Source organism: Lissotriton helveticus, chromosome 11, assembly GCF_964261635.1.
Source record: "Lissotriton helveticus chromosome 11, aLisHel1.1, whole genome shotgun sequence".
NCBI lineage: Eukaryota > Metazoa > Chordata > Amphibia > Caudata > Salamandridae > Lissotriton > Lissotriton helveticus.
In genome coordinates this window covers 1,044,612,023-1,044,636,301 of record NC_136072.1, presented here as the reverse complement: position 1 = coordinate 1,044,636,301, position 24,279 = coordinate 1,044,612,023, and the positions used below count along the sequence as shown (strand labels likewise).

The following is a 24,279-nucleotide window of genomic DNA, read 5'->3' as shown; positions in this document are numbered from 1 at the left end:
AGCACTCTGGTGTAGTTTTAATGTTTTATCTATGGAAGCCCTCACCATGCAAGCTCTCTTATTTTCCAGATGGTCGAGTAATTTGCTCCTGTTGGACTTTTGTAATGCTACATCCATGTCCATGGAGTTTTGTTAACATATAAGTATTGGGTTCATACTTAAGAAAGATGTAAGGTCTCAACGTGTCTAGCGCAAACATGATTACTTGCGACTTTATGTTCATGTATAAGGGGAAGCAAGGGAGGAGGGAGTGCAAGCGCCAGATTGTTTTCTTTTAACAGGTATGCCTGTGAATCACACCTTACAGGGGACAAGCCTTAATCGATATTTTAAATGAGTTTGATTTAGTTTCAGCCATGTGTAAGTTGCTTCTCTTGATGAAGAACATCTATCCCACTTCCACAGGTAGTCATTTATTGACTTTATCTTTGTTTCCGCACCCTTCTTCCGTTTTATTTCTGAATTTTTAATCTCCTCAAGTCCTTTTTTAGTGATCACAATCTGGTATGTGCCACAGATTTGTTGGTCCCCGCTGGCCAAATCCCTCAAGGTGGGAATAAGTGGGAGTCACAGGGCCGTTGAGGGAGGAAGGAGACTTAAGTGGTCTCGAATAATCCCAGATTCTTGTTACAATTCATTGTATACTAGGTGCATGAAAGCGTTTGATATCTGCACCGCTCCGCAGAACAACACCGCGAACATCCTAGAGACTTCTCCGAGATCTCGATCACCATCTCAAAATTATTGTGGGTACCAGCACCGTGGCATCAGGGGATGTTGCTGAAGTGGTTCAACTCAAGCTGTTCTCAGGCATAGAGAACCTTTAAGAGAGCATTGAGGGCCAAACCTAAGGGTCCCTCATTAGTTAGGACTAGTTGAAGCTTCTATAAATAAGAATTGACTATACGCAAGAACATTATAAAGGAGGAGGCTAGTACTCTGAGGAGTCGTTCTAATTAACTGAAGACAGATGGGAAACTATAACCTCCCACCCACTGCATCAAGAGGGATACAGGCCTATAGAAGGGAAAGTCTCTCTATATTTCTCTCTTGAGCAGGTGAGGAAAGGTGTATTGGGGGTATTTAAGAACAAGGCCCTGGATCCTGATTGAATCCCTCCTGACCTCTGCGTACACGATGTGGATGTTTGGATCCCAGTCCTGACACCCTTGATTAACACAGCTGGAGAGGCAGGCCACCCGAGTCATGGGCTAAGTCAATCATAGTACCTGTTTTAAAAAAGGGCGATAGGGATAGCACCTCTTGTTACATTGTCTATTTCATTGCTGGATGCAGTGGACAAGGTGTTGGGGCATATCATCTTGATTAGGTTTTCTAAATGGGCCGGGGCTGATAACGTTCTATCATAATCACAGTCGGTTTCCACACGGGAGGTCAACTGTGGACCAGTGTTTGAACCTGTATTTAGTGTTCAGTAAATACACCATTGCATGGCCCGGTTCCATCCACCTGGCTTTTATGGACCTATCATTTGCATTTGACCTAGTAAATAGAACCAAACTATGGCAGATTATGTTATCAATGGGGGTAGATCGGGACACTGTTTTATGTTTGAGGGACCTTCATAGGGATATAAAGGCAGCAGTTCGATAGTCTAAAAATGTAAAGGTCACCCGCCATTTTCGATTACAGAGGAGTGTTCTGGAAGGCAGTATCTTGGCCCAGTTCCTCTTTAACCTATATGTTAACATCTTGGAGCTGGTTTTATCCAACTCAAAAGTAGATTGTCCACAGGTGGGGCCCTGGCGTTTGCCGGTCTTATTATATGCAGATAATGTGGTCCTTATGGCCAGAACCGCCAGAGGGTCTGCAGACTTTATTAAACTCTTTTGTTCATTTCATCGAGGTGTTGGATTTGTCGGTGAATGACAAAAAATCTTTTGTGATGGTTGTAGGGCCACCATCTACCAAATCAATCCCTTTTAAAGTCACGCCCTTCCCAGTGCCTAAGACCAGAGCATTTTCTTGCCTGGGCATATTGTTTGATTCTGCCCTGAATTGGCTCCCCCTGGTTAGGGCAAATGGTGCCGTATTTAATTTTGTCACATGGCTGGGCAGCAGACCCACAGGAGCTCTTTTACAGATTTACACGGCCAAGTGCATATCCACGACAGTTTACGAGAGCGATATCTGAGGATATATTATGCCGGAAGAGTTGCAAATTGTAGAAAATGCTTTTCTGAAACACTTTCTGTATCTTCTGCAAAGTACACCAACCTTCTCAGTGCACGAAAAAAAGGGAATGGCCTACTTAACAGACATTATTGCCTTCCGTCCTCTCTCCCTCTGAATAAATATTTGGACTATGCCTAGGATCCAATTGAGTAAAGATAATATAAAAGATTGTCTATCCCTGATCACTCCCTTAACACCCCCTGGCTTAAATATAGAAGGGACTGTTTTTTTAATTTTGGATGGGGAGATCTCTTTAGGAACCCTGAAAGGATTGGCAAACAGGATTTTAACCGGGTGAAAGAACATTTCTTTAGAAGGAGGCAGCTGGATAGTGAGGAGAGAGCCCTTATGAAGCCTAGTGTTCGACTTTGTCATCCTAAAAACAGTGCCCTCTACCGACCCTTGCATATTGTGTGTTAAAAGTAGGTACAATGGCTTTCTATTAACCAGGTTCCGGCTGGACCTACTGCCTTTTCTTTTAGCCTACCCTCGTGGGGGAAATATGTGTGCCAATCTTCCATCCTGCGGCTGAAATAGTAAATCTCCGCAGGACACATTACATTTGACCATGTTTTGTAGTTTTGACAGTGCACCTAGGAAACAATGTATCCTTCCAGTACTGAAAAGGCCCAAATGTATCCAGGCCTGACCCCATCTGATATATCTGCGAATGCTTCCGGGAGACATTCTTTTTGACGTTCTCAGCTTTTTAAAAATTGCTATCAGACTGAGAAACGGCTGTGATTTAACCTCTGGGAAGGGCCGGACAGTTTCTATTTTCCTTTAATTTCATTGAGGTTTTTTATTTGGTATCTACTTTGATTGTCTTTTAATGTGATTTTATTAAGGATGATTTAAATGTGATGAACTTATTATGGATTGTACCACTTTTATGGTTTGTATTTCATAAAACGAATATAATTTATATTGATTGAAGTCGCCCTCTTTCTTTCTTCAGTGAGCTTCTCCCTAATTTTCATCATCTGTATACCTTCTCTTTCGGAGTATAGCCTTCTCTCAGTCACATGTCTGTCTACTGTAATCTCAATTATTGTACTTCTGCATATGACTGACCCCACACTTCAAAGACCACAACTTCTTCTTTAAAATCCCCATCACTGCAACCTACCAATACTGCTTAATTTGAGCCGGTGGGTCCCAATCACACTCATTTTTTAAACCGATTCTTATTTTTCCTCATCTGACATTTCACTAGAGCAAGAGGGGAAAAACACACAAAGGGGAATAAGGAGAAAGATAGAAAACTGTAACATAGAGAGAAAGTACATACTTGTGAGAGTGAGAGAAAGGGAAAGGGTTGTCAGTTAAAGAGGCACAAAGTCCATTGCAAACTACGCAGCCTTGGTTGGTATCCTGTGCACTGACACATAATAGCGCCAGCCGTGGGCTTCTGAACAGAGCTTTGGGCCCTGGCATTTTACAAATGATCACCGACTACCAGTAACTAAACTCCATCAACCTATATATTCAACTCGCCTACCATTTGTATGAACCCACAAAGCCACCACTAATTATCACACCTAACTCCTATTAATGTAATCTAGCACTGAGAATCTGGACTAAATTGATAAAATGTTATTCTTTTCCTGGACAGCACATGACTAATCCCAATAGCAAACAATAATCACTGGATTAACCACTAACCTTGAGTTGCGAATAATGTGCTGCTCACTGTAAAGCGCTTCATTCAACTCCCCGTCAAGAGTAGTAAGCGCTATATAACTGCAGTAGTGATACAATAGAATAGTTAGTTGCCTTTTACATTTTCTCTGTGCCTATTTGATGTAAGAACTGATGCTGTGTCCAAGATGTGCCAGCAGAGTGCGCTGTTTGATAGCTGGTGGCTTCACCGTTTAAAGTTTGTCTTAAAACGGGCTGTGTTAATGGCATGAAATTCTTTCTTAAAATCTTTGACTATTGCAGTCTTTTATTAGGCCAAACATGTGTTGCACATAGCTTTACGATGCCTTTATCCAGTATTGCCGCGGTGCAAACGCTTCCGCGATCTACACCGGAGCCACATCTGTTTGCTCCAGTCTGTGTTACACACGCGGCAAAAATGGTGCAGATACATTTGCCCCGTTCTTTTGCCCCAGCGCAGAATTTCATTGACCGTGTCCATGGTTTGTTTCAGACATTTGAAAGCTGGCTGAAAATAGATCCAATGTTTGAAAGCCAAAATGAACAATGTTGAATGTCAGCAGTCTCGTTTGTTTCCACCCCTGCAGGAGTACGTTTCGCCAGGGCCTGGTTGTCGGGAGTAAGCCTGTCATTCACCCAGTGCTGCACTGGCTGCTTCAGCGGACCAATGAACTGAAAAAGAGAGCGTACCTGGCACGGTTTCTCGTCAAACTGGAGGTCCCCGCTGAGTTCCTTCAAGACGATGTTGTGGCTGACACAAGCAAGCAGGTATTATGCACTTGCATGGATTTCTATCGCATTTTATATTGTAAGATACACCTCCTTTTAGTCCTGCCAGTGCTTTTATTAGATAGTTCTTCTTGTCCGTAAAATCAGATTAGAGCATTCGATAGGCGTAAGTTAATTTGCCTAAAGTGCATTTTAGAAATGCGTTAACCTCTTCTTGGAGAAATGAACATCCCTAGAAAGTAGCAGTGACGTGCCTCGGTGCTGACAGGCTGAGGCTTTCGGTCACACAACCCAGCCCTGGCCAGCCGAACACGGATGATCAGACTTTGACCCTTGCTCCTTTCCACAGGCCCCCACCCCCGACACTCTGGCTGTATTTTTGTTTATCTAGCTGCCCATGTATGGAAGTGAGGCACTTCAGATGAGGCGGGCAGGGGCAGAGAGGCTGACATCATGCAGCCGCGTACAAAGGATATTAACGAGAGCTTTCACTCACTCGTGGCCGCGTCATCGACTTCATTCTATGGGGTGCCGGGGGTGTATCTGTGTGTTAAGCGTCGGGTTGTAAGTTCGAGTTAAGTTTAGGAGTAGTAAAAAGTGCGCGCAGCTAATCCTGGCACTGACAGCAGGGGTTGTAACTTACTCTTAAGTAGTGAGCTGAAGCAGTAGGATTTTTCTTCTCACGCTTTGCGGTTAGGTTTTATACTTTGGGTTTACACACACACACACATCTCCCTTCTTGTGATATTGACACATTGTCTATTACTTAGAATCTGCTGTGATGCTAGGAAGGGACCGAAAGTAAAAACTTTTAGTGAGCGCTGCACTGGCACAAAAGGTAATCTGGCAACCCGCAAATTGAGTTGCTGCAGAAAAGCAGTGGGTTCAAGGGGGGCCAGAGTTTTAACAGGCAGACTTATGAATTGTAGTATAAAACTCAAAATCCGTGGGTATTATCCTCACATGCTGTCCTCTCGAAGAAACGGACTACAAGGAAGTGGTTGGTGATACTGTTCTGGCTTATTTAATAGACCACAAACTGCAAGCATTTTAAGGTAGCTTAATGGGGTAGGTTATCTGCTACAGAGTTCGCTGTGCATCCAGCAAGTCACAAGATAAAAGCTGGTAAAACCGCTCAGATGGTCAATGCACTTGTAGGAAAGATTACTGCAGGGCTTTAAGTGGGATGAAAAAACGGGGGGGGGGGTCTCTCAAAGGGGCGTGGCCAATGTAATTAAGGGCGGGGCCTAATACATATAAGCTAAACATTTGTGCTTAGCATAGTGTGCTGCCCGACTTGTATTTTGCTGTTTCTGTCATTGCCTACAGATATATGATACAAGTAACATCATACCTTCAACAAGCCAGAACTATTGGCTTTATCAATGGTCGTTAGATGCAAAAGATAAATAAGCAGCAACTATGGCGTGTTGTATATAATATTGAAAAAGCTTCCAGTTAAAGCCCTGGTGACACCACGACAATGTTGCTGCTCCTGTGTTGCAAAAAAGAGAAGGGAAATCCAGAGAGAAAACGACTCTCTTTAAAGGATTTCCCTTCCCCAACAGCGCTCACCTGGCATGACGTCATGCCTTAACTTCTCCACTAGCAATGCCCAATGCATTTCGGGATATGTGTCCCTTCATCGGGGGCTGAATCTGTAACAATCAAAACAAGCATTTGCAATGCAATAGGTTCGCATTTATGCAAGTTTGAGCTATAGACATTGCAAATAACAATGCCTTTTATATTTGTTTTAAAAAAAAATATAAAAGGCAGTGTCATTTACAATGCCAATAGCTTAAACTTGCGTAAATGCGTGACCTATTGCATTGCAAATGCTTGTACTACTCAGTTATGCTGGACTATGTATGGTAACAAAATGAAATGTGGCATTTGAGCTGTTACAATAAAGACTGAATCAGTGTTATTCAGTACATCTGGGCCAGATAATAATACATATTATTGGTCCACATGAATCCCCACTGGCTTTTGTAAATCTAGCATATGAAACTACGCCAGGACATCAGGGCTAGGCCAACCTCCAGCACACTGATATCATGCATATTGTGGGTGAGAGGTGCACACTTCTACCCCTAATGGCCAGCCTGGTCAGGATGCGTGAGGATCAGGCCTTTGCCCTGCTTGTAGGTGTGTCAGCCTTGCTCATCACGGATTCTCTCCCTGAGACCCCCTGCATGATTTCGGCCCCTGAGGCCTGCTCCTGGGCTGTGTCCCTGAGGCAAGCCCAGGAGCCCTATCACTCACACATGCCTCTAAGGCCTGCTCCTGAGCATTGTCCCGGAGGCCTTTTCCAGTCCTGTGTCCCTGAGGCCTGTTAATGGGCCCTCCAACTGAGCCAAGCCCATGGCCCTTTTCCTGAATCCCGCCCCTGAGAGGGCTGCTCTGGAAGGCTGCCACTGAACCCTGCCCCTAAGGCTCTAATCTCTTTTTCTCCGCTCTGCCCAGAATGCCTGCTTGTGGGCCCTGTAGATCAGCCCTTTAATGAGTCTTGCAAATAAACACCATCCAGTGATTCCTGCCCAAGAGACCTACTCCTGAACTCTGCTCTTGAGCCAAGCCCATGAGCTCTACCTCTGATTTCTGCTCCTGAGACCTGCGCTTCAGCTTGTACCTGACGCCTGCACCCGAACAAAGCACACAAGTCCTTTCCCTGAGGCCTGCTCCTGAGCGCTGCATCCAAGCCTTTCCATGAGGCTTGCCCCTGAGCCCTGTGTCTGAGCCCGAGGCCTCTTCCCGGGTCCTGCTCCTGAGCCATGAGGCCTGTTCCTGAGGCCTCTTCTTAAGGCCTGCTCCTGAGCCCTGTCTCTACTCCCTGCCTCTTAGCCCTGAGGCCCGTTCCTGAGGCCTGCTGCTGAGCGCTGCCCGCGAGGCGGCGAGCTTCGTTTGTCGACTGCCCAGAATGTCTGCCTGTGGACCCTGTCCGCCAGCCCTGTGATGAGCCTTGCCGATAAACACCATCTAGTGATTTCCGCCCATGGGCCCCAATCCGTGAGCTATGGACCTGGCTGTATTTTCTCTGCCTTCTCCGTGATTCCGGATACAGGAGCCGGTCCCTGGGCCCATCCTGTGCTCCAAGCCTCGCCCGAGTCATGCCCCTGTACCGTGTTGTCGAGCCCTTGTCCCTGGGGCCGCTACTTTCCTCAGGGCCTTTTAACTGAGTCATGTTTCTGGACCCCGGGCCCTTTCTCTGCTCCCTGCCATTAAGCCAGCCCCTGATACTTATTAACCTCCAGTAGCCCTCCTTCCGCCTACCGAGTGCGCTATACAAGTGTTATGATTGATCTCCTGCCAACCCGCATGCGTAAAAGAGGGCGCGTGCCCTTCTACGCAAAATGAGCATCTCCACTCACACTAACATCCCTGTGCACATTGCTGGCCCTATGCCCGCTGTGCTCAGCGAGCACCTTTCACGTGCTGGACTCACCATGCCCACTGAGTTCTCGGTGCATTTTGTATGAACCGAGCTTGCTCGCTGAACACCACGTTCACACTGAGCGCAACGTAATGCTGTTACGTGCTGAGAGAATACAATGAACTTCCCGTTCACACGGAGCTCCTTATGCACCGTGCCCTCACCGTGCTTCCGGCCCACGTCGTGATCTCCGACACCTTGTATGTGTCTTGTACTCGCAACCGAGGTCCAGATTCACAATGAGCTCCTCGTCCGTTTCTAGGCGCTGCGCTCCGTGTGCACACTGAGGTGCGTGAGAGTGGTCAGTCAGACAGACACTGCTTCACCCATAACAATACATAGCATGTGATAGAACTAAGTTAACATGACACATGCTTACAAACCATTCATTCACGAGCATTAACTCCCCGAGGTTCTCCAGTTTGTAGAAGGAGGCAGAATTAAACAAGCTGACACCGGGAGAGTGAAAGCGTTCTGCTCAGACGTCGCGGGCGCGGGAGACGCCATGCGCATACTTATCGCTTGTCCGGGTGCGCACATGTCAAGCACGTGATGGGAGCTTTGTGGTAAATAAATAAATAATACCTCTATTTTTTTGACTGGACATAACAATAACAGATAGCTCAATAAATAAGAGTCAAGATTCGAGGTAGTAGGAGTTTGCAGGTTTTAATACAGCATAAAGGACAGGAACAGGACAACCTGCACGGGCAAGATCTGGGATGGCTAGCCAACAGGGGGGCCCCGACAGCTGTCGGGCAGGAGCTGGAATGAGCGCGCTGGCTTTTAATAACAATACACAAGTATATATACTAAAACAATTGCATTACAGTACATACAGTAGGTGTGACAGTGGGTGGAGTTAGCAACAGTCGCGAAAGATAAGGATGAAAGTGGGTGTAACAGGAGGCGTATACATAGACATGTGATGTAGACGTAACAGAATATGTCATAAATGGGGCGGAAACATGGAGGGGGCTACCGAAGGAGCCGGGACCTCTAACCTAGTGGTGCGCGCAAGCTGGCAATGACGTGTGACTAGGGAGAAGCTGGGGGCTATGACTTCTGAGCTAGAAGAAGAGACTGAAGTCTGGAGAGTCAGAGCGACATGTACCTAAACACTATCTAGTATCTGATGTTTAGAGAACATGTTGATAGAATCCAAAAGTTATCAGGGCAAAGGCTAACAGACACTAAGACTGGTGCATGAATTATTCTACATGTAGTGTGTGTTGAGGAATATTAAATGACCATAAATACAGTATTTCTCTTACATGGAGACGTAAAGGCTAGACCATGACGGAAACTATTGATACGTTTCAGTAGCTTAGGAATGCAGAGAAGGAGGGCTGGACTGATAACTGGAATCATAACATACTCTTGGCAGACTGGCAGGCAGAGCCAGGCCGAGCCGGGCACTGTGAGGCAGGAAGTAAGTGAAGGGTCAGGGATACAGGTGGGGGGCTGTATCGCTCCTCGGAGAGGGTTCAGGAGACAGGAGCTGAATCTGAGTCCGGGCCCTTTTGAGGCCTAGAAACGGGGATTTTACAATGAAATAACGTGCACACTGAGAAACGTGGCAACGCAGCTTTACATAGGCCTGATATTCGTTGTATTCACGAAAACTGGAAACTGGCATACTAGAGATGGACACAACTGTAATTGCGTCTTTAATCGATCATGGGGAATACATATGCATATTAATCATGCACATATAACATAAGATGGGGAACACGTAGGGACACAGAACATGGCAAAATTTACTTTTCCACATTCCCTCCTTGTCACTACGTTTCCATCAGGAAACATCAATATTCATGATACCATCTATCATTTCATACAGTATCATTTGCTCGTCTCGAATTGTCTTGGAACGGGATTTAGGACGGGACTTGGGACTAGGAATACAAGAGGTAGCACAAATGCCGCAAATCGCAGGGCCACATTGTATACAGAGGCAGCAACTGAATATGATCGCTACTGCAATACCTAGAAAGGACAATATTTTCCATCCCCAGGCAGAAATTATACTCCAGAACCAACCGGACCATGTCCAGGTTCCTGGATTCTGGTGTAACTGATGGGCAATTTTATGAAGTCTGGTTATAGCTGAATAAACAGACGGCGCGTTATTTGGAATGAAAATGCAGCAACTAGATCCGATGACTCTACATGCTCCTCCTCTATCGGCCAGTATGACGTCAAGAACGAGACGATTTTGGAGCACGACAAATCTCATAGCAGATTGTTCTTCGGTTAAGTTACCTAGGGCAGAGGCAGTCTCATTCACTACTGCTTCAAGGGTTCTGGTTAATCTACGGATTAACTTACTATTCTGGATAGGTCCTGAAAAGAAAAAGAATCCTTTATTGAAGTCTGTATACTGTTCTAGAGCAGTTTCAGTTTGATCGACAATCGGGGACTCGATCTCCCTTCTATGTCTAATGTGTACTAGATGTGTGTTTCTGTGATAATCAGATGGGGCTAGAAAAACTGGTGGCAGTAGGAAGGCAATGTAACAGGTTCCCTCCCAATCGAGGGGCAGACGAACATATGCGGTCTGACCACAAACAAAATAAGAATGACGTGAAGCTTTGAAAATAGATTTCCCACTGTCACTATACTTGACAATAGTAGTACAATCACTGTGTCCTACATGTATGGAACCATTATTTCTGACACATAATTCACCTTTGACTGGTAGTACTGAAATAGCAGGTAAGTCTGGAGTAGGATCAGACTGAACATTCAGGACCATGAAATTCGAAGAATAATTACCCAAATTATAAACTTCATTTTCTAGATCTAACCCTGTTCTGTCGGGAAGACCTTGCTTGTCTGGAAAACATGTACTGTTCAGAAGGGACATATCAGTTGAGGATGACGTTAACATGGACCAGGCTCCACATGAGCCATTATGTGAGAACGGATAAGGAAACAGTGGCAGAACTCCCTTCGGTGTCTGGAAAGGGGGGAGTCGACCACACACCCAACAATTAGTGGCATTGCTGGTCTGGTGTGAATAATGTAACATACGGATAAATGAATTGTTGCGCATAGCAAGACGATAAGATAGTTCATGAGGAGGCAGATCACTAAACGTGTGCTCTACTGTAGCATTAGAAAACTTATTTACATGAGAAGTTGGAAAACATAAATGAAATGCATAACTCGTGCAGGTAATCATTAAGCTTAAAAACAATATAAAACTTAGAAAAACGATACATCGGATAGAGTTTTGACTAACTCTCTCACTATGGGGGTCTATTTCATACATGTCAGATGCCTGTCTAACCGTTTCACCTAGGGGAGGACTTAGACAATTAAACTGGCTGACTTATTTTACTAGACCGGAGCTTCAGTTTATACTCCTGCTGCGGAGTTTTCTCTAACAGGGGAGGCTTGGTATCATTGTCATTTGCGGGACAGTCCTTAAGAATAGTATCTTGGCAGTCTTTAGGAAAAATGCAATCCTTGGCAAAGTTCTTGGAAACAGTTTGTAGTCGGGATCCGTGAAATTTCTTAACATGAGACAAATGGACCCACCCCTTCCTGCCTTCCAACTTGACGGCAGTACGGGTGGTTAAGAGGACCAACTTCGGCTCCTTCCAGCGAGGCTCCAGCGGACTTGAACGATCAAAATTCCGGACGAGAACCAGACTTCCTGGAACGATTTCATGCGGTTTCACCTCAGTATTATCTGGAAATGCGGCGGCAACCTGTGAACGACAAGAGTGTAGGGCAGACATCAAGGAAGCTAGGTAATCTGTCAGCATATTACTGGAAACATCTGTAATACTTCGGGGTCTAGGTGTACCCCATACATTCGGGGGACGGCCGAATACGACCTCATAAGGAGACAGACCTGATCTGGAATGTGCGACCATGCGCATATAGAACAGAGCGACTGGCAGGGCAACTAACCAGTCTACACCTTTTTAGGTCTCGGCAACGAGAACTATTGTCGCCTAGTAAGCTAGCAAGGGACTACAGAGAGGTGGACGAGCCGACCAGGGTCTGTGGACGCGCACACACAAAGGCAGGCAGGCAGGCAGGCACACACCAGACACACACAGACACAGACAGACACACGCACGCACACACACACACACGCACACACACACCCTCCCTCTCTGCCCACTCCCTCTCTGCCGCCCCCCCTCTACCCCAACTCACCGGGCTCTTTCCCTCCGCAGCGGGTCAGTCAGGGCAGCAGGCAGACTCGGAATCTTCTCCGGCGATCTTCAGCTGATGTGCACGCTCACGCTGCGTCTCCTGCGCGCCCACCACGCTGTTTCGCGCCCGTTGATGCTCAGCTTGTGATTACTACTCCTTCTAACCCGGATTCCAAATTACTATTTCTTGGTTCTCTAACTCCACTCTGTTGATTCATAACAAACTGATATTCAGCACATTTCACAGTCTCGCTTTTGCTTCTCATAAATACAAGAAGATTATTTTAAGCAATGTCTACCCTTCTTTTGGTTCTGTGCCTATTATGCTTCGGACTATAGAGTTTTAGAAAGTGTGGTGGAAGAGTCCATGATATCAGTGGTGTGCACAGTGCAGAGTGAGTGTGCAGAGTGCAGAGTAGTGAGTGCAGAGTGAGTGTGCAGAGTAGTGAGTGCAGAGTAGTGAGTGCAGAGTAGTGAGTGCAGAGTAGTGAGTGCAGAGTAGTGAGTGCAGAGTAGTGAGTGCAGAGTAGTGAGTGCAGAGTGCAGAGTAGTGAGTAGTGAGTGCAGAGTAGTGAGTAGTGAGTGCAGATTAGTGAGTAGTGAGTGCAGAGTAGTGAGTGCAGAGTAGTGAGTAGTGAGTGCAGAGTAGTGAGTGCAGAGTAGTGAGTAGTGAGTGCAGAGTGCAGAGTAGTGAGTGCAGAGTAGTGAGTGCAGAGTAGTGAGTGCAGAGTAGTGAGTGCAGAGTAGTGAGTGCAGAGTAGTGAGTGCAGAGTAGTGAGTAGTGAGTGCAGAGTAGTGAGTAGTGAGTGCAGAGTAGTGAGTAGTGAGTGCAGATTAGTGAGTAGTGAGTGCAGAGTAGTGAGTGCAGAGTAGTGAGTAGTGAGTGCAGAGTAGTGAATGCAGAGTGCAGAGTAGTGAGTGCAGAGTAGTGAGTAGTGAGTGCAGAGTAGTGAGTAGTGAGTGCAGAGTAGTGAGTAGTGAGTGCAGATTAGTGAGTGCAGAGTAGTGAGTAGTGAGTGCAGAGTAGTGAGTAGTGAGTGCAGAGTAGTGAGTAGTGAGTGCAGAGTGCAGAGTAGTGAGTGCAGAGTAGTGAGTGCAGAGTAGTGAGTGCAGAGTAGTGAGTGCAGAGTAGTGAGTGCAGAGTAGTGAGTGCAGAGTAGTGAGTGCAGTGCAGTGCAGGTGAGTGCAGTGCAGGTCAGTGCAGTGCAGTGCAGGTGAGTGCAGTGCAGTGCAGGTGAGTGCAGTGCAGTGCAGTGCAGGTGAGTGCAGTGCAGGTGAGTGCAGTGCAGTGCAGGTGAGTGCAGTGCAGGTGAGTGCAGTGGAGTGCAGTGCAGTGCAGGTGAGTGCAGTGGAGTGCAGTGCAGTGCAGGTGAGTGCAGTGCAGGTCAGAGCAGTGCAGGTGAGTGCAGGCGAGTGCAGTGCAGGTGAGTGCAGTGGAGTGCATGCGAGTGCAGTGCAGGTGAGTGCAGTGCAGTGCAGGTGAGTGCAGTGCAGGTGAGTGGAGTGCAGTGGAGTGCAGGTGAGTGCAGTGCAGGTGAGTGGAGTGCAGTGGAGTGCAGGTGAGTGCAGTGCAGGTGAGTGCAGTGCAGGTGAGTGCAGTGCAGGTGAGTGCAGTGCAGTGCAGGTGAGTGCAGTGCAGTGCAGGTGAGTGCAGTGCAGGTGAGTGCAGTGCAGGTGTGTGCAGTGCAGGTGAGTGCAGTGCAGTGCAGGTGAGTGCAGTGCAGGTGAGTGCAGTGCAGGTGAGTGCAGTGCGTGCAGTGCAGGTGAGTGCAGTGCAGGTGAGTGCAGTGCGTGCAGTGCAGGTGAGTGCAGTGCAGGTGAGTGCAGTGCAGGTGAGTGCAGTGCAGGTGAGTGCAGTGCAGGTGAGTGCAGTGCAGGTGAGTGCAGTGCAGTGCAGGTGAGTGCAGTGCAGTGCAGGTGAGTGCAGTGCAGTGCAGGTGAGTGCAGTGCAGGTGTGTGCAGTGCAGGTGAGTGCAGTGCAGTGCAGGTGAGTGCAGTGCAGTGCAGGTGAGTGCAGTGCAGGTGTGTGCAGTGCAGGTGTGTGCAGTGCAGGTGAGTGCAGTGCAGGTGAGTGCAGTGCAGTGCAGGTGAGTGCAGTGCAGGTGAGTGCAGTGCAGGTGAGTGCAGTGCAGGTGTGTGCAGTGCAGGTGAGTGCAGTGCAATGCAGGTGAGTGCAGTGCAGGTGAGTGCAGTGCAGTGCAGGTGAGTGTAGTGCAGTGCAGGTGAGTGCAGTGCAGTGCAGGTGAGTGCAGTGCAGGTGAGTGCAGTGCAGGTGTGTGCAGTGCAGGTGTGTGCAGTGCAGGTGAGTGCAGTGCAATGCAGGTAAGTGCAGTGCAGTGCAGGTGAGTGCAGTGCAGGTGAGTGCAGTGCAGTGCAGGTGAGTGCAGTGCAGTAGAGTGCAGGTGAGTGCAGTGCAGGTGAGTGCAGTGCGTGCAGTGCAGGTGAGTGCAGTGCAGGTGAGTGCAGTGCGTGCAGTGCAGGTGAGTGCAGTGCAGGTGAGTGCAGTGCAGTGCAGGTGAGTGCAGTGCAGGTGAGTGCAGTGCAGGTGAGTGCAGTGCAGTGCAGGTGAGTGCAGTGCAGGCGAGTGCAGTGCAGTGCAGGTGAGTGCAGTGCAGGCGAGTGCAGTGCAGTGCAGGTGAGTGCAGTGCAGTGCAGGCGAGTGCAGTGCGTGCAGTGCAGGTGAGTGCAGTGCAGTGCAGGTGAGTGCAGGTGAGTGCAGTGCAGTGCAGGTGAGTGCAGTGCAGGTGAGTGCAGTACAGTGCAGGTGAGTGCAGTACAGTGCAGGTGAGTGCAGTGCAGGTGAGTGCAGTGCAGGTGAGTGCAGTGCAGTGCAGGTGAGTGCAGTGCAGGTGAGTGCAGTGCAGGTGCAGTGCAGTGCAGGTGCAGTGCAGTGCAGGTGAGTGCAGTGCAGGTGAGTGCAGTGCAGGTGAGTGCAGTGCAGTGCAGGTGAGTGCAGTGCAGGGGAGTGCAGTGCAGTGCAAGTGAGTGCAGTGCAGGTGAGTGCAGTGCAGTGCAGGTGAGTGCAGGTGAGTGCAGTGCAGGTGAGTGCAGTGCAGTGCAGGTGAGTGCAGTGCAGTGCAGGTGAGTGCAGTGCAGGTGAGTGCAGTGCAGGTGAGTGCAGTGCAGGTGAGTGCAGTGCAGTGCAGGTGAGTGCAGTGCAGTGCAGGTGAGTGCAGTGCAGTGCAGGTGAGTGCAGTGCAGTGCAGGTGAGTGCAGTTGAGTGCAGTGCAGGGGAGTGCAGGTGAGTGCAGTGCTGGTGAGTGCAGTTGAGTGCAGAGTGGTGTGTATTGACAATGTAAATGACAATGCCATTTATTTATGATTTAAAGAAAAAAAAATTGTCATGAGCAATGCCAATAGCTCTACCTTTAATGATGCCGAGACCATTGCATTGTAAATGCTTGTTCTTGACAGATTTTGGCGATACGGATTTTTAGGGTCTGGTTATGTCTCTCTACGAGACCGGCTGCTTCTGGATGGCGTACACAATGGAACTTCCACTGGTACCCTAACAAAAGGGAAACGTGCTTCATTAATTCAGATGAGAATGGCTGACCGTTATCAGAATACACGACCCTTGGGAGTCCATAACGGGGGAAATATTCACGAACCAACTGCTTGGCAGTGGTCGCGGCTGTGTAATCTGGGACTGGATATGCTTCTGTCCATCTGGACAAAGCGCATACAACTACAAGGACATACTTGAAACCTCGACATCCCTCCATCTGAATATAATCCATCTGGAGGACTTCAAAAGGGTGGTCAGGGGGCTGGAATCCACCTTGTTCCACCGGGACACTTTTACCTGGATTGAACTGGCAACATATCATACAGGTACGGACTTTCTGCTTGGCTGCAGCTCGTAAATGCTTGTTAAACCAAATGTTCTGGATACTGTCTATCATGGCTTTTTCTCCTAAATGTGCAGGACTATGTGCGGTATTGATAATGACTTGAACCATTGAGTCGGGGAGAAACCATGTGGCTTTTCCCTTCGTCACCCATCCCTGGTCTGTCTGGACCCCTCCTTGTTCGGACCATTTCTTGATTTCTTCGGGAGTAGCATGTAACTGGATATCTATGACATCCTGAGTAGGGTCCTTAACTGTCATACAAGTAGTCTGTTCTAGAGTGGATGTCGGTGTCTTGTTAACTGGTATGTCTGGTGTCTGTGCTGTAAGCTTGGCTGTTCGATCTGCTAGATCATTTCCTTGGGAAATAATGTCAGTAACTTTTGTATGTGCCTTGCACTTCATGATAGCGATAGATGTCGGTAAATGTATTGCATCTAACAGAGCTTGAATAAGGAGACCATGCTGAATCTTGGTTCCATGAGAAGTCATGTAACCTCTCTCTTGCCAGAGCACTCCAAAGTCGTGTACGACTCCGAATGCGTAGCGTGAATCTGTGTAGATATTAACTTTCAGGTTCTTGGCATGTATGCAGGCTTGTGTCAGAGCGACTAGCTCTGCTGCTTGAGCAGACAGGGTGTCAATACGGTGTGTTTCAATAACTTCAGTGTCAGTAGTCACTGCATACGCGGCTACTAGTTCTCCTGTACTCGTTCTCATACATGAACCATCCACATAAAGTGTCAGGTCTGGATCTGGTAATGGAATATGTCAGATCTTGTCTTGGCTTAGTCATAGTGTTAACAACTTCCACACAGTCATGTGTGGCAGGATTTGAAGTAACTGACGGTAACAGTGTAGCAGGATTTAGAACGTTGCAGCGTCTGATTTCTATGTGTGGCTGGAACAGTGTCAGTTCATAACCTGTTAAACGTGCAATTGTCAAGTGCTGAGTCTGTGTTCGGTTTAGAAGAACTTCCACGGAGTGTGGAACTTGTACTGTCAGGGAATGTCCTAATACTATGGAATCACTTTGTCTGATAGCTAGTGCTGTGGCTGCAACTGACTTGAGGCACGCAGGCAGAGCCTGGGCTACTGGATCTAGTGTACTCGAAAAATAAGCACAGGGCTTGTATTGTCCGGCTTGATCTTGTGTGAGAACAGATAATGCTGTACCATCGCGTTCTGTGACAAAAAGTGTAAAAGGCTTACTGTAGTTCGGTGTAGCTAGAACAGGAGCTTGGCATAAAGCTTTCTTTAATTCATTAAAACTAAGTGTATGTTCAGATGTCCAAGGGAGAACAGTCGATACGGCTGCCTCCTGTGTCGTTAACTGTATCAGTGGTTTGGCTAGAAATGCATACTGAGGAATCCATTGTCTGCAATAAGAAGTGAGGCCGATAAAAGCACGTACCTCCTTCTGGGTCTTGGGCTGAGGAAGACTCGCTATTAACTGGATACGGTCAGGTGTCAACTGCCTACCCCACTTGGACAGCAAGTGGCCTAAGTAGATCACTTGCTGGACACAGAATTGAAGCTTCGAAGGGGACACCTTGTGCCCCATCTCGGCTAGGAAATACAGGACTGTAAGCGATGCTCGCTCGCAAGCATGTTCAGTACGGGCTGTGATCAGTAGATCATCGACATACTGGAGCAGGGCAGTGTCAGTTGGCATGTGAATGTTGTCTAGTTGTCTCTTAAGTGCTTGACTGTAAATACTAGGACTTTCTGTGAAACCTTGAGGAGCTCGTGTGAATTTATAGCTCCTTCCATTTAAACAAAAACCGAAAAGGTACTGGCTGTCTGGATGAATTGGAACACTGAAAAATGCGTTTTTGAGGTCTATGACTGTGAAAAATGTAGCCTCAGAATCAATGGCTGTCAATAGGGATGAGATATCTGGAACAACTGGATACTGGGGAATGATACATTTATTGAGTTCTCGAAGATCAATCACTAATCGATATACTGGGGGTGCATTTGGATCAGTACGTTTCATGACTGGAATGATAGGAGAATTACATACATTGGAGTCAGTTTCTACAACTACTCCTTGAGCAATGAGCTCGTCAATAATTTTGGATAAGGCTGCTACAGCCTCAGGTGGCAATCTGTACTGTCTGATTCGTGGTAACACTACACCTTGCTTGAGAGTCACACGATGGGGTGTGATTTGCATGAAACCAACATCAGTTGGACCTTGCGCCCATAGATGCTGCGGAACATTAGACAATCTCGGATCAAAATCTCGTAAAACATAGTGACCCTTGAAGTCACGTAAAAACAAACGTATTCCCTCTGGGGAACAACAAATAACTGCACCTAATTCTTTCAGTGTCTTAATGCCTAACAAATTTTCTGGACATGATTTCGTAAGCAGTAGATCAGTAGTTCGGGACAATGGACCTACTTCTAGAGTAACTGGTTTGGAAATCTCGTTAACAATTGGCTTTCCTGAAAATCCAAGGGAAACATTTCTAGAGCCTGAGAGCGGAGCCCCTGGAACCTCGTCGTGACTAATGGTAGTCCTACTTGCCCCTGTATCAATCAGAAACTTTCTGTCTTTCCCTAATACTTGACTGTGAACATAGGGACCTTCTTGATCTACAGGAATCTCGATGAGAGGCAAGCCTACCTCCCTCTCTAGGCTGTTTCATGAATACGCTTGATACTCTGGATACTCTGTCTGTGCATACTGGTACATCTGCTGTGTAACATGCTGTGTTGCAGCGGTTTACTTTCTGGAGGTGAGACATGAACAAAATGCGGGTTCAAAAACGTTCTGTATTTGTGGCGCTGTTCTAGAATGACACTAATTAAATCAGTACCTAAACCTTTCCATCTATACTGGAGTAACTCGTTCAGGACATCATGTAACGGACCTGGATCAGAATGTTGACCCTCATACAGTGTAATGAGGTGTTGGATCATATACATACCCACCAGTCGCTGCTCGCCTGGGGGCAGTTTCAGAAACATTTGTGCCACTATTTCGTCTGGAAAAGTGGTAGAATCAGTAATCCATCGGACTGCTGATCGGGCTAGTTCTTGTTCATGCATGGTACTTAATTCACTATAACCGATTCGTGATTTCAGAATTTGATCGGTAGCTTGAAATACTTGTTCTAGAGAACCTTGTTCTGGTGCTGGAAGAGGAACAGTTTTCTTGTGTTCTAGGCGTAAATGACGGTCTGGAATTCTAGATTTACCTACATACGCTATTCTGGCGGTATTCTCGTCGTCTACCTCTTCAGTAGAAGAGTCATTTTCTTTCTCGCTTACTTGTGCTTCTTTGCGTTGTTCGTGTAACCTTATTATTTCTTTACGTATTTTCTTGTACATATTCTCAATACTATTGAGTGTCTTGTGCTTACCCTCGGCTATATTATCACTCCACTTTGTCAGAATTCTCATTTCGGTCGGATCTTTAGTCGGGGAATCTTGTTCCCGTATTAAACAATTGATCAGAAACTTTAACAGCATGAACTGGATCTCAGATTTCCTGAGAGACATGACTTCACCAATACTTTCTGGATCTTGTCCTGTACGAATGAAACGATACATTCTGTCTAGATCTTCTTTCATATTCGGTAGGGTGACCAAATACTCGGACACCTGCCTTATACGTACGGAATATATAACCATACTATCCTCGCCTGGGACTGGATCATAACAGCATTCAGTAAGAAGTCGCCTGATTTCTGCAATAGTCTTATATTTGGGCGTACGCTGTAACGCACGTTCATGTAACTCGACTGCTCCTAAACGTCTACTTGGCGGCGGGGTACCAGGAGGACCTCCTCCCGCGGCCCCTAAACTGGAATCGTCGACTGATACTCTTCGTGCTGGCAAAGTGACTGATGTGGCGGGAATTTGTACTACGGGCTGGACCGGGGGTACCGTAGCAGGTACTGCAACAGGTGCCCCAGTGACTGGAGGAGCAGGATTTACATTATTTACAGGAGCTGGCGGAACAGGATTTGCATATTCTGGGACTGTGTCGTCCAAATAGGACGAGAGAAAAATCTCAGCTGCGGTCGGTTTGTGACGCAGATTGGTCGGAACTAAAGGTGGCGGAAAATTACTGGATGCTTCCGGGGTTGCTTTTGGCAAGCCCTCGGCAAGAAGAGGGTACATACCCTTAATAAGGGCATTTCTCTGCCTGTCTGACTGTTCGGTTTTAACTCGTTCACCTATTTCGATTAGTTCCTTTTCTTGGGCTTTTTCTAAGGATTCTCTACTTAATTCTGACTTTCTGATTTCTTTTTCGGTTCTTTTATGAGATTCTTTGCGCCATAACTCGATGGCATCTTTCTGTGACTGTCTGGCTTTCTTTTTCCATAATACTTCTTCTACTCGCATGATGCACTCGGCATCCCATGTACCCGATACGGGCCATCTATACTTTTCTTCTAACTGTTTGGTGTACTCCACCCATAAATCTAGATATAATATGGCACTTATGCCATGCTTTTGATACATAAAATGACCTGGACTGTCCCTAGGCGGGACAGGAACTGCTTCTTCTAACAGACCTTTTCTAGTTTTTAACTGACGTAGTTTTGAGAGCAGCGGCATGACTGAACTGTAGTCTAGACACAATACAATACACAATGAACACGATAATTACACCACTTTCATACCACGACATTGAAATACATGAATGACATTTAAATTAACAGTTTTGACAAAATACTACCTGGAATACTGAAAACAGAATACATGAATTTCTCGAGAACAGAACGGACTAGAACAGAAACTAGATGCACTGCTAAAACAGTACGAAACTTACCGGTCTCATAAAGAGACACGTCAGGACCCGCATCCACCTAAGTGGACACTTCGTGTTGGATCTGCGTACCCAAACCCACGGACCAGAGACAATGCAATTGACCCTGTCTAGATACTACCCCAGCAACGGTACTCACCGGGCAGCAAGAACGGAAGGCCTCGGACTGGACTGGACTGCTACGACGACGGACGGACGAACTTCGGACTTCTGTTACGGGTGGGCCTCCGGATACCTCGGACCTTGGACTCTCGGCTTGGGCTCTGGTCGGGACTCGCCGCGTTCCTCCACCGCCTCGTCTGGATGCTGGACCGCAACCTCCGTCTCCTCCGTGGGCCTGAGGGATACTTGAAGCAGAAATATCTGCACGTGCACGGTATGGTTCCGTCACGGCTGCAGAGGATCAGGGGGCTTGCGTGGCTTCACCGGCGCGTGGGGAAAGGGCAAGTTCCTATTCGGGCGCCATTATGTGGTAAATAAATAAATAATACCTCTATTTTTTTGACTGGACATAACAATAACAGATAGCTCAATAAATAAGAGTCAAGATTCGAGGTAGTAGGAGTTTGCAGGTTTTAATACAGCATAAAGGACAGGAACAGGACAACCTGCACGGGCAAGATCTGGGATGGCTAGCCAACAGGGGGGCCCCGACAGCTGTCGGGCAGGAGCTGGAATGAGCGCGCTGGCTTTTAATAACAATACACAAGTATATATACTAAAACAATTGCATTACAGTACATACAGTAGGTGTGACAGTGGGTGGAGTTAGCAACAGTCGCGAAAGATAAGGATGAAAGTGGGTGTAACAGGAGGCGTATACATAGACATGTGATGTAGACGTAACAGAATATGTCATAAATGGGGCGGAAACATGGAGGGGGCTACCGAAGGAGCCGGGACCTCTAACCTAGTGGTGCGCGCAAGCTGGCAATGACGTGTGACTAGGGAGAAGCTGGGGGCTATGACTTCTGAGCTAGAAGAAGAGACTGAAGTCTGGAGAGTCAGAGCGACATGTACCTAAACACTATCTAGTATCTGATGTTTAGAGAACATGTTGATAGAATCCAAAAGTTATCAGGGCAAAGGCTAACAGACACTAAGACTGGTGCATGAATTATTCTACATGTAGTGTGTGTTGAGGAATATTAAATGACCATAAATACAGTATTTCTCTTACATGGAGACGTAAAGGCTAGACCATGACGGAAACTATTGATACGTTTCAGTAGCTTAGGAATGCAGAGAAGGAGGGCTGGACTGATAACTGGAATCATAACATACTCTTGGCAGACTGGCAGGCAGAGCCAGGCCGAGCCGGGCACTGTGAGGCAGGAAGTAAGTGAAGGGTCAGGGATACAGGTAGGGGCTGTATCGCTCCTCGGAGAGGGTTCAGGAGACAGGAGCTGAATCTGAGTCCGGGCCCTTTTGAGGCCTAGAAACGGGGATTTTACAATGAAATAACGTGCACACTGAGAAACGTGGCAACGCAGCTTTACATAGGCCTGATATTCGTTGTATTCACGAAAACTGGAAACTGGCATACTAGAGATGGACACAACTGTAATTGCGTCTTTAATCGATCATGGGGAATACATATGCATATTAATCATGCACATATAACATAAGATGGGGAACACGTAGGGACACAGAACATGGCAAAATTTACTTTTCCACAGCTTGTGAGCCAGAGAGGAGGGGATCCATGCGTGTGCACATGGCCTGTCCATGCGCGCACATGGTTTGTCTCCCTTCGCTCACCAAACCAACAACGATAGTCTCGCCAAGGCGAAGCAGCGCATGCGCTGCGTTCGCTAGGCGAGACCTAATGGCAATGTGCAGCGTGGACCATTCTTCATCCTTTTAACAAAGCTCCTCTGCTCAAGTGCGTTAAAGCAATTAGATATCATGCATGGTAGAAATTATGTTGAAATTAAGTTTTCTTATTCAGAAAAGATATGTCCCTTAGTTCTGGTGTTTAATCTTTATAGTTCACACCTGTCGTGTTCAAGTACACATGCACTTCCGATGCTTCACAAGCATCTGCTCTACCAGAGCCCCTTCCGTGCGTCACAAGCATCTGGATTACTAGAGTCCATTCCGGTGCTTTACAAGCATCTGGACTACCAGTGTCCCCTCCGGTGCTTTACAAGCATCTGGACTACTAAAGCCCCTTCCGGTGCTTCACAAGCATCTGGACTACAAGAGCCACTTCCGGTGCTTCACAAGCATCTGGACTACTAGAGCCCCTTCCTGGGCTTCACAAGCATCTGAATTACTAGAGTCCATTCCGGTGCTTTACAAGCATCTGGACTACCAGAGTCCTCTCCGGTGCTTTACAAGCATCTGGACTACTAGGGCTCCTTCCGGTGCTTCACAAGCATCTGGACTACTTGATCCTCTTCCAGTGCTTCACAAGCTTCTGGATTACTATAGAGTCCATTCCGGTGCTTTACAAGCATCTGGACTACTAGAGCCCCTTCCGGTGCTGCACAAGCATCTGGACTACCAGAGTCCCCTCCGGTGCTTTACAAGCATCTGCACTACTAGAGCCCCTTCTGGTGCTTTACAAGCATGTGCACTACTAGAGCCCCTTCTGGTGCCTCACAAGCATCTGGACTACTAGAGCCCCTTCCGGTGCTTCACAAGCATCTGGACTACCAGAGTCCCCTCCGGTGCTTTACAAGCATCTGGACTACCAGAGCCCCTTCCGGTGCTTCACAAGCAACTGGATTACTAGAGTCCATTCCGGTGCTTTACAAGCATCTGGACTACCAGAGCCCCTTCTGGTGCTTCTCAAGCACCTGGATTACTAGAGTCCATTCCGGTGCTTCCAAGCATCTAGACTACCAGAGCACCTTCTGGTGCTTCACAAGCATCTGGATTACTAAAGTCCATCCCGGTGCTTCACAAGCATCTGGACTACTAAAACTCCTTCCAGTGCTTGTTACTAAAGCCCCTTCCGGTGCTTCACAAGCATCTGGACTACTAGAGCCCCTTCCGGTGCTTCACAAACATCTGGACTACTAGAGTCCATTCCAGTGCTTCACAAGCATCTGGACTACCAGAGCCCCTTCCGGTGCTTCACAAGCATCTGGACTACTAGAGTCCATTCCAGTGCTTCACAAGCATCTGGACTACCAGAGCCTCTTCCGGTGCTTCACAAGCATCTGGACTACCAGAGACCCTCTTCCGGTGCTTCACAAGCATCTGGATTACTAGAGTCCATTCCGGTGCTTCACAAGCATCTGGACTACTAGAGCTCCTTCCGGTGCTTCACAAGCATCTGGTCTACCGGAGCCCCTTCTGGTGCTTTACAGGCATCTGGATTACTAGAGTCCATTCCGGTGCTTCACAAGCATCTGGACTAACGGAGCCCCTTCCGGTGCTTCATAAGCATCTGGACTACCGGAGCCCCTTCCGATGCTTCTTAAGCATCTG

The 24,279-nt window shown here is 47.3% G+C and overlaps 1 protein-coding gene across 1 annotated transcript in view; it reads left to right on the top strand.

Moving 5' to 3' along the window:
- IFT81 (intraflagellar transport 81) overlaps positions 1–24,279 on the top strand; it is a 1,024,548-nt gene that overhangs the window by 228,815 nt on the left and 771,454 nt on the right. The window contains exon 4 of the mRNA XM_078667498.1: positions 4,446–4,626. Within this exon, the coding sequence (XP_078523624.1) occupies positions 4,446–4,626 (181 nt within the window). The remainder of the gene's footprint in view (positions 1–4,445; positions 4,627–24,279) is intronic.